At 43.7% G+C, this 11,407-nt stretch overlaps 1 protein-coding gene across 8 annotated transcripts in view; it reads left to right on the top strand.

Annotated features, from left to right (window-relative positions):
* Positions 1-2,174: 2,174 nt before the first annotated feature.
* Positions 2,175-11,407, top strand: part of RASA1 (RAS p21 protein activator 1) — a 108,886-nt gene continuing 99,653 nt past the window's right edge. For all 8 annotated transcript variants that reach the window (XR_006101960.1, XR_006101959.1, XM_042449659.1 and 5 more), the window contains exon 1: positions 2,175-2,576. Coding sequence is in view for 6 of the 8 variants with exons in the window: in XM_042449659.1 (XP_042305593.1) it covers positions 2,206-2,576 (371 nt within the window). In the remaining 2 variants the exon portion in view is untranslated. The remainder of the gene's footprint in view (positions 2,577-11,407) is intronic.

Here is an 11,407-nt window from a genome sequence, read left to right as displayed (position 1 = left end):
AAATCCTATCCTAATGATGATGATCTGGGTATACAGGTGGGATCTCACTTTCTTTAACCTCACAAAGGAGTTTATCACACGGGAGGAATTTCTCTTAATTTCGAATGAAAAGAAAGTGGGGCCAGAATGCATTTGCGTGAATTCGCTAGTTCAGTGAATTTACATGAATTCAAACTGCGTTCAAACTGACTTCCCATTGCCTGAAAATAGCATGCCATTGCCCAAATTTGTGTGTGATCACCTTTCACACAATAACGTGAAACCCATGATTGTGTTCGGACTGATTTTCCATTGCCTGAAATAGTGTGTGGTAGTCTATCACACAATAACGTTAAAGCCCATGATTGCGTTTGGATTGCCATTGGATTATACTTCCAATTTCCCTTGTCTGATAAACTCCTCAGAGGAGACGGTTATTCTGACTAAGACTGAGAAGAGACTGTTTAGAGTCTTGAGAGAGAGTCTGTTAAACAGCCTCCAAGAGTGAGTGACCAGAGTTACATGTTTAGATAGAATGGGATAGATGAGAGGGAAGTCCCTGTCTATCTAAGGAGGGAAAGGAGAATGCAATGCATACATTTTCCAACAAGACTCCTGTGAATATGGGAAAACTGCAAATAACGAAAACACGATGTTTGTATCTGAGAGGACACACCCCTCTAGGAATCTCTAGGTCCTCCAGGGCAACTCTGTGGTCAATGTCCGACAGACACTACCACAGAACTGCCCTGGAGGAGCTACAAAGGCCTAGTGGAGTGTCCTCTCTAGGAATCTCTAGGTCCTTCAGTGCGACTTTTGGTTAAAGCTGACAATAAAGTTGCACTGGAGGAGGACCTAGAGATTCCTAGAGAGGACACATTAATCAAATCTGCAAACATGGAGGAATGAGTGTGTGGAAAAAAGATGGATTAGCCCAGCAACAGCGGCAGCCAATCACGAGTCAGCTGCCCTCGTCCAATGAGATGCTGGCAGGGAAAGACTGACAGTTCCGTTGTGGCAGTTAAGAGCTTCAGACGGGGTTCTGTTGGGTCCAGTGGGTGGATGCAGCTTTGTGAGTTCCAGGGGGACTGAGGTATAAGTCCAGCGTGAGGGGCTTATGACCTGACAGATATTCCAAGTTAGGGTTTTGGTTTGAGGCCAAGAAGGGTCTGTTATGTCCAGTGAGGGACAGTGATATCATTAGAGTCTGAAACTGAGAGACTGGAGAGATAACTGAACTCTGGAAGAGGGCTGCGGCTATGTATTATCCTGTGGAGCACAATCACCTTGGTGGCTGTTAGGCATAAGAGTTGCCCAAAGAGGGACAGGGAAGTCCTGGGGTGGATAGAGAGTATATGGGGAAAGGAGGATACCAGTAACCAAGAAACAGCTGGTTTCTATGAATCTAAGCCACTGCTCCGTCTAAGAATAAAAGAGCGCAAAACTATAGAACAACTTCAGTCATTGATACTTACTTAATTAGCTTACTTGCTGTTCAGTGCTATGATCTTTGGAATAGCGGTACATAAATAAAACAAATTATTATTATTATTATTATTACTTCGCATAATTCTATTTCCAAATAAATGGATTTCTATTTCTTGTTCCAAATCCCACCCGGCCAGAGCTTTTTTAAACAGCAGCAGCTACTGGACCTTTGAGGTTTAGAGTGGGTTGTGACATAATCCTGGTGGAGCGGAGGGACGGGAAGAAGGCACAGGTGCCCTCCGCCTGAAAGAACAGTGGCGAGCGGTCTTTGCAGCGTACTTAATTTCTGCCTGAACAGAGAAGCCCTCTCAGGCCAGAGGAGGGGGGGGGCGTCATTTAGACGGAACAGCCTAGGGCTGGCAGAGCCAACGCCCCCTCCTCCGAAGCCTAGAGGCGCATGCGCAGAAAGGACGAAATCTGTGTCCTCCACAGAAAGTGGGAAGATGCCACAGGCTCCTCCCACTGACGGCGTGTCACCTCCGCAGCTGAAGCAGCCACCGCCCCTGACTCGGGTGGGCGTGGCCTTCCTCGGCTTCCCCATTGTTCCCATTCACTGGGGGGCGGAGACTCCCCACCATGGCTCCTCCCCCGCAGCGGCCGTTGAGGCCCAACCGTCGTTCATGAATTCCCCCCCTCTCTCTGTGCTCCTCCTCCTCCCTCTTTCTTGGCTCCGCCCACCGGGCACGCGCTGCGCAGTGAGGGGCGGGGCGACGCGAAGGGAGCCGTAGCCGGAGCAGCATGATGGCGGCGGCGGCCGAGGCCGGGGGCGAAGAGGGCGGCTCTGGGGAGCCTGGCGGACATGGCGGCGGCGGAGGCCCTCCAGCGGCTGCCTCCTCCACCTGCGGCTTGAGCCCTTCTCCTTCGCTGGGGAGGCCTCCCCCTCCGGAGACGCCCAAGGCCCCGCTTCCCGAGGGCGGAGGCGAAGGACGAGGCGCCGCCACAGCTGCCGTCGCCGCCGCCTCCGGGGGCTTCCCCCCGCTGCCCCCGCCGCCTCAGCCGCCTCTTCCGGCCGGGGGCCTGAGCACGGTGGACGAAGGCGACTCTCTGGACGGGCCCGAGTACGAGGAGGAGGAGGTGGCCATCCCGCTCAACGCGCCCCCCACAAACCAGTGAGTCAGGGCCCCGCTTCACATACGCGCCCCTCTCCGCCTCCTCCTCCTCCTCCGTCACGCGCCCTCCGGGGAACGCGCCTGGGAGCGACGCCTCGCCCTCCCTCCCTCCCTCTCTCCGTGTATACTCTATCCATGTGTATATATGGGGGGGGGGTGAGAAGAGCGTGTGTGTGTGTGTGTGTGAAGAGTACATGTGCGCATATCTGTGAAGAGTGTGTATATAAATATGTGTGTGTTTACAGTATATGTGTCTATTCGTGTGTGTATATGCATATGTGTAATATATATATATATATATATATCTGTGAAGAGTAGGTGTCTATATGTATATATAAATATTTGTGACAAGTGTGTATATAAATATGTGTGTCTGAAGAGTATGTGTGTGCACGCATGTATATGTATATATTATATATATCTGTGTGAAGATGATGTGTGTGTATGTGTATATACACACACACATTTATTTGGGTTTGTGTCTGAAGAGTACGTGTGCATATGTATATATAAATAAGTGCGAGTGTGCAAAGAGTATGTGTGCACATGCATGTTTGCGTGAAGAGGATATATATATATGTGTATGTGTGAAGAATGTGTCTGAAATATGCACACACATATATATATGTATATGTGTGTGTGAAGAGTATATGTGTGTGTGTGTGTTGTTATTATTATTATTTTATTTTCTTCTATCCCGTCTTTCTCCCAAAATAGGGACTCAAGGTGGATAGATAGATAGATAGATACACTATGTATCTCTATGGTTCTGTGACTCTATACTGTATATCCCTTTGGCAAACTCTGGGCAACTCCTGGAAGTTTCTTTGCCCTGCCTCTGCTCCAGCCACCCCCCATTGGGAACCAACTCGGTTGGGGAAGCTCCTGCCTACTTCCTTGCTGCCCAGGAAAACTGGCCTTTTAAGGGGGGCCCACCACCACTTACTTCCCTTCTGTTTCAATAAAAAACAACTGCCTAGGTCAAAGAATTATAGAGTCGGAAGAGTCACCACCACCGCAAGGGCCATCCAGTCCAGCCCCCTTCTGCCATGCAGGAACTCATCTGCTACCTTTGAACTGGAGATGTCAGAGGATGAAGCTGAGGACTTGGTTGTTTTGAATTCAGTTCGTATGCTCTACTGCTAGACTCTTAGAGTTGGAAGAGATCACAAGACCACCAGTCCACCCCCATTCTGCCATGCAGGAACTCTCAATCAAAGCATCCCCGACAGATGGCCATCTAGCCTCTGTTTAAAGACATCCAAGGAAGGAGACTCCACTACACTCCGAGGAAGGAGTGTGTTCCACTGTTGAACAGCCCTTACTGTCAGGAAGTTCCTCCTAATGTTTGGGTGGACTCTCTTTTCCTGGAGCTTGCATCCATTGCTCTGTGTTCTATTCTCTGGAGCAGCAGAAAACAAGCTTGCTCCATCCATCCTCATTGGGAAAAAAAAAGAGTGTAGGGCAGCCAGATGTCCTCCTCCAGGAGGAATCTCAACAGGTCCTCCATTTTGAGCATGACTAAGAAACATGGGTTTATATTTATATGACTGTTTTTTAAAATCTTTTGTTCGCTCATGTCCCCATGTTGGTTCTTGGCTGTCCTACATTTTGTGGTGCCTTGTCCTCTTTTGTGGTGAGGACCTCTGGTTGTCCTGGTTGGAGAGGCTCTGCTTCACATCTGTCAAAAGCATTCAGAATCCTGCTTTCTGTTTGGTGGGCCCTTCTTCCTCCATTCCCCCTTTTCACAAAATGTATTGCTACTGTTCCTTGTGGCCTGGCAGATCTTTTGGACCAAGGACCCATCTTTCATTCTGAAGTGCAATAAGAGGACTGTTAGTTCTTTATTATTATTATTATTATTATTATTATTATTATTATTATTATTTCAAGGATTCATATCCCGCCTTTCAATGGGATTCAAGGCGGGTTACAATAATTAAAAAAAACAAAACCTAAAACTCTGATTATAAAAGTTAAAAGATAAAAAGATATTAGCCACATAAAACAAAAGTTAAAAACAGCACAGTTAAAACCAATAAAACATTAAAACAGCTGTTTGTGTGCCTTCAAGTTGTTTCCAACGTATGGCAATCCTAAGGTGGCCCTGTCACGGGGTTTTCTTGACGAGTTTCCTCAGAGGGGGGTTGCCATTTCCATCCTCTGAGGCTGTGAGAGTGTGACTTGCTTCTGAACAATGCTTGGAGAAGCCTCCACCATGCTTTTCCTCCTCTCTAGCAATAACATTTGGAATGGAGGTCTTGATAGTTTGGCCCTTGTATTTTAAGATTGTCCTGGCACCTTGACTATGCTTTTGGCAACTCGCTCTCATCCTTCCTCCCAGTCTCAGAACTATAGAGGGGGCAAGTATCTGTAGGGACCCACTGCAGCCATATGTTCAACTTCACAGTTGGAAGAAAGGTTGGTGGCTTATACAGCTTTCCAGAGTTAAATACCACGATTGCTGTAATGAGCATAAATTTCAATAGATGCTCTTGCCACTATCCTTAAAATAATCCGTATCAAGGTCATTAAGTACATTGACTTATAAGTGCATCTTAAGAGAGAAAAAATTATGTCTTGAGTTTTCTTTGCAAAGAGAGACAACACAGGAACCCTGCGATTTCCCATAATTTTCAGCTTTCTGTGATATCTTTTTTTCCAGAAGCTCTTTTTTATAAAGTGTGGGAAGGGGGTGTTGAATACAGTACCAACAATGTCTTCTATTAATATTTTGCTACAATTTACCAGTGTTAGTCTTGATATGCTGCATGTTGCATCAGTGGCTTGTTTTTGTTTATGGATAAATAATTTTATGAATCTTTTGGCTGCTCTCGAGTCAAAACTTGTCAGAGCAATTAACAAAACATTTACCAGTTAACAAATATATCTTTATATAGTACAGTAAAATACAATAAACTTATTTTTGTGGGATAAATATACAAATTCAATATATATAAAAGATTTAGAAAATAAAAAGGTAGTTACCTGGCATGAAAATCAGAATGGGGATGGTGATAACGAAACCTCTGTGGGAAGGGAATTCCAAAGATAGTTTTCTGATGGTGCGGAACTTTGAGAATGGGCCGTAAAACATAGTGGCTATGTTACTGTCCTGAGTTTCAAATCAGCTTTAGAGGTTATCCTACATACAGGACATTGCAATAGCCTGAATGTTGTGCTACCAGAGTATGACTAACATGTGGCCAGCAGGTTTTGTATACCCAGAAGTGTGTATATAAATGGCTCATCAGCAAGCCATGACTTGTGCTTTTAGGTTGTTGGTGAAACATGCTTTTAATAATAATAATAATAGGATTTATTTATATGCTGCCCAATCACTGGGAATCCTTTTAGCTCTCAGGATTAAGGCCAGATCTAAACGTCTTGCCACAATATGAACCCGATCCTTCAGATAATGCAGCTTCATCTGGAACATGCTGAACAATACCTGTAAGCCCCTACAAACTACTGACCAGCAATTTTTCCTTGACTGTACTTGGCCTCCATCCAGTCTATCATTGATCCCAGCACACAATTTAACATTCCTAGTGCTTTACCAATAACTGATGAAAAAGAAATAGAGCTCACTGTTTCCAGTATACTAATGGAACCTCATTCATTTAATACAATGATTAATATTAATTGATAATACATTAATAATCATTAGTAATTGCTATTATAATCAATTAATTCTAATTAATATTAATTTCCTCCTCCTGCTCCTATGCCTGGCCCTCTCCTCAGGAGAAAGCTGAACAGCAAGGGAGCCTTTCCTGTCCTCCTCCTAGGCCTAGACTACTACTCGGGAGAAGACCAAGTGACAGAGGAGCCTTGAGGGGTGAGTGTTCGCCCCTCTTCCTCCTCTGCCACCTAGCCTTCTCAGGAGAAATCAAGACAGTGGAAGAGCCTTGCAGGGTGAGTGTCTTGCTTGTTCTCTTCCTCTTTATGGCTCTATCCTTAGGAGGAGTGTGGTGGAGTCTCCTTCCTAGGGGGTCTTTAAACACAGGCTGGATGCCCATCTGTTGGGTATGCTTTGATTGAGATTTCCTTCCTGGCAGGGGGTTGTACTGGATGGCCCTTGTGGTCTCTTCAAACTCTGATTCTATGATTCTAAGTGGAGGAGGAGCTTTAAAGTCATTCCACATCCCTGCAGGTTACCCAAAATCCTTTGGCAGGCTGCACACTGTCTGTGAGCCATATTTTGTGCAAGCCTGCTTTACATATACAGTATATGAATTAAAGTACAACTCTTACATTGACCTTTGGATAAATCAAGTCAGTTTTTGGGGAGACAATTTTTTGACTCATATTGGTAGACTTATTCATGAACGTATACAGTAGGTGGTATAATTGATATACTGCCAGTGATTGTAACCTTGGCACCTGTTTGTCAAATATTAGTGGAACGCCTTACATTTGTGTAGTCTGAAGATATGGACGGGATCCTTGGAGAGGTGAAAACCACCATGTGCGCTAAACCCTTTCCCTTCCTGGCTTATCAAACAGGCCAGAGGGAGACTGACTGAGTGGGTGAAGGGAGTGATCAGTGTCATCCTACAGCAAGGCAGCATTCCATCTTTCCTAAAGGAGGAAGTTGAGGTCTTTGTTGAAAATACCATCCCTGAATCCCTCTAAAATGGATAATTATCGGCCATTGTCCAGCCAATTGTTTTTGGGCAAGGTATTGGAGTGTATGCTGGCTTCCCAACTCTAGGAGTTTCTGAGTGAAATGGATTATCTAGATCCATTTCAATCTGACTTCAGGTCTGCCTTTGGGACAGAGACAGCTTTGGTTGCCTTGGTGGATGATCTACATAGGGAACTAGACGGGGAGTGTGTCCCTGTTGGTTCTACTGGACCTCTCAGCGGCTTTTGATACCATTGATCATGGTATCCTTCTAGGTTGCCTCACTGGGATGTGACTTAGGGGTACTTTTTACAGAGGTTCCATTCCTTCCTGGAGGGGCAAACCCAGAAGCTGGTCCTGGGGGACTCCTGTTCAACCCCCTGGCCATTGACTTGTGGAATCCCTCAGTGTTCTATTTTACCTGACATGCTATTTAATATGCATGAAACTGCTGGGAGAGGTCTTCCAGAGTTTTGGAGTGCTTAGCCATCCATATGCAGATGACTTACAAAACTACTGTGTCTTCTCGCTGGAATCCAAGATGGCTGTTCTAGTTCTGAACCAGTGTCTGTCATCTGTAATGGACTAGATGAGGGCAAATAAATTGAAACTTATTCCAGACAAGATAGAGGTGCCCTTGGTCAGTTGGAAGGGAGATCAGGGAATAGGGATTCAGCCTTTATTAGGTGGTGTTACACTTCCCTTGAAGATATAATAATAATAATAATAATAATAATAATAATAATAATAATAATAATGGTAATAATTTTATCCCACTTCTCCAAACAGATCAAAACAGCTGACAATAAAAGCACCAGTAAAATATAAAAATGAATGGTTCACTGTGTAACATACTCTCAAGTCATGTCCAACTCACAGTGACCTTGTGAATGAGACATCTCTAAGACCCCCATGTCCTCTACCTCTCTTTACAGTTTGGGGATACTCCTGACTCATCTTTGAATCTTGAGGCCCAGGTTTTTGTGGTGGCTAGTTACCAGCATGGTTTGAGTGTTTCAAGGTGCTGGGGGAGTGGGGTGGGGGGGAGGCACCCACCATTGCTTTTTCATGATTGGTGAACTGAGAAGTGGTGAGGGCCAAAACATAGTGTGTTTAGGTGGATTATGAGAAACTTTGGGTCCAGAAGGACCCCCTCTTTCTTGAACATAGCTCTGGACATAGTTCAGCATGGTAGAAAATTTGCTGACCCTGCAACTGATAAGACTAGTTTCCCTTTCCACTAAAATTAGTGAGAGGGAAAATTTAAAAAGGATGATTAACAAAACACAATATAAGGCAAAAACTTCCCAAAAACTGCTCTTTCAAATACCTTCTGCCATGTTGATGTGTGCCCAGTAGGGCTCTGGAGTTAGTTGCTCCTGTGACACAGTTTGTCCTTCCCTTCCACTGTGGGATTTAACATGGTTGCAGTTTTGAACATACTTAAGAGTAAGTTGTTTTGAGTTTGGAAGTGGTATTTTGTAAAGAATATTTTAACAAAAGTGATTTATTTTCTACAAACTATTTTCAGTTGCTTCTGCATACAGTTGACCTACCCTCCATGTACACAGATTCAACCATCCATGGCTTGAAAACATTTTTAAAATTATAAATTCCAAGAAGCAAACCTTGATTTTGCTATTTCATGTAAGAGATGCTATTTCACTGTGCCATTGTATTTAATGTGACGTGAGCACCAACAGATATTAGTATCCATGGAGGTTCCTGGGACCAAACCCTAACAGAATCCAAGGGCCTACTGTATTTTATTGTTTTCTAATATTTCTATGGATTTTAACTTCTATTTTTACCTGCAGTGCAGTAATTTGAGGTATTCTTTGACTATGTGCTGTCCCTGGACTCTGAGCTGATAGTAGTGGCAACAAATACTTCGGCACAGTTTCAATGGGGCTGCATCCACACAGTAGAAATAATCCAGTTTGACACCACTTTAACTATCATGGCTGAATGCTGTGGAATTCTGGGAGTTGTAGTTTGTTGTGGCACCAGAGCTCTCTGATAGAGAAGGCTGAATATCTCACAAAACTACAAATCCTACAATTACCTTATGCTTCAGTTCTAATTTTACTTTGTGAGAGCATGTAAAACTGAAATCAATGAACAGTACCTGTAAATAGATACAGTACAAGCGAGAGTTGCATTGTGATCCTGAGTTATGCTGAAGACATGCTCTAAAATACCAAGAGCTAAAAACGCCCATTCCTCAGCTGAAAAGTCTGGTGTTTTGAGTATTGCTTACTGCAGCATGCAGAGAGTATGGAGGGGAAGAAAACATATGTTCAGGTTTAGATTTGATTTAAATTAGCCTAATATTTTAGTTTGAATTAATCTATATTTAACATTTTTATGTTAAGGCTGAAGTATACCTATGCTACTTGTCAACACAAAATAGATTTGTGACTTAGGTACTGAATGTGGATACATAGCTTTGGCATAGTTTATTGCACTGACCTCAGTATTATATGAGTCAAGAGTACATTTCAACAGTAAAAGGTTGCTGGCACTTGTTTGCAAGTATTGTTCTTTCTGTAGGTTTCTGTTTCTGGGTAAAAAGTAGTTACTAAATGCAGAAACAGGTCTTAATAACAGTTGGTAAGTAAAGTCGAAGGCTTTCATGGCCGGCATCCATAGTTTTTTGTCGGGTTTTCGGGCTATGTGGTCACGTTCCAGAAAAGTTTCTTCCTGACGTTTCGCCAGCATCTGTGGCTGGCATCTTCAGAGAATGTTTGCCTGGAAAGGACTTGGGTATATGTAATGTGTGACCTGGAAAGGCAGGAGTGAATTTGCATGTATATTGTTTTTGATGCTAATGGCAGGTCTCAGGATGGAGGGTCTGCACAAGAGGATTAATGTCTGCTTGATGGTGCTCATTGTCTGCTGGGAGAGTTCTCATTTGCATTTGTTGAGTCTTTGTCTTGCTATCTTTCAGGATTGGTAGCCAAACCTTGTTTAAGGGTTTCCTCTTTTGAAATTGTCCAGGTGTTTGTGGATTTCAATGGCTTTCCTGTGCATCCTGACATGGTAGTGGTTGGCACGGTCCATAACTTCCGTGTTAAACAGTATTTTGTGCCCAGGATGGTTTGTGGCATATTCTGCTACTGCTGATTTTTCTGGCTGGCCCAGTCTGCAGTGTCTCTCCTGTTCCTTGATTCTTGCTTGCACACTGCGTTTGGTGGTCCCTATGTAGACTTGTCCGCAGCTGCATGGTATGTTGTAAACTCCTGCAGCTGTGAGAGGGTCTCTCTGGTCCTTGGCTGAGCGAAGCATTTGCTGGATTTTCTTCTTCGGTTTGTAAACCATTTGAAGGTTGTGCTTCCTCACCACTTTGCCTATTCTGTCTGTGACTCCTTTGATGTATGGTAAAAATACCTTCCCTTTGGGTGGCTGCTTGTCTTCACTTCTCTGGGTTTTCCTGCGCCTGGCAGCCCTTCTGATGTCTGAGCTGGAATAACCATTGGCCTGTGTAAATGTCTTGTTTTACAATCCTTGGTATATATTTATTAAATTTTGTATATAATACATTATGGTTTGATATGTCACTTAATATGTGCTTGCTCACTTGCATGTTCTCATTCTGACGTTTTCAACATATATTAATGGGCAGCTTTATGTTGTTTGGGTTATGTGCTAATGACCATTTTTGTTTTGTCTGTTTCTGTTCTCTGTCCTTTGACTAATGTGCTTCGTGGGAATAATACCTTTGTGGGAGTGTGGACACACTGTTAACACGTTGTTTAGTAGTATGTTTGTAAGCGATCTGTTACAGAATTCGTTGACATAACTTGCTACATTTCTTTACTTTCTGAGTCAGGAATAAATAAGCTCTTAAGAATGCTTCACTCGCTTCTTGTTCTTGGGACATGCTAGTAAGATGTAATAGAGAGTAGGTGAAGTGTAATGTTCAGTCAAGGCAGTCCAGAAATAAAAAGCCTTGGAAAGCAGGTTGCCAACAGACCATATATGCCACAGCAATGAAGTAAGTTTTATATGAAACATAACAGAGTGTACTGATGTTGAGGGAGGCAGTAGTAATACCTCTTTTTCAGTTCCACATGTGGTTAATCTGAACTGTACCATAGATACGTTACAGCTAAACCTGACTGTTTGATTTGAGCCTTGATTGGGCTTATGTACTGATTTTCTCACTGGCTGATAGTGAACCATGCTTGCCTCCTTGGGA

This window comes from Sceloporus undulatus, chromosome 2 (assembly GCF_019175285.1).
Source record: "Sceloporus undulatus isolate JIND9_A2432 ecotype Alabama chromosome 2, SceUnd_v1.1, whole genome shotgun sequence".
Taxonomy (NCBI): Eukaryota; Metazoa; Chordata; class Lepidosauria; order Squamata; family Phrynosomatidae; genus Sceloporus; species Sceloporus undulatus.
Note: the sequence above shows the minus strand (reverse complement) of the source record. Positions and strands in the feature narration are given on the sequence as shown.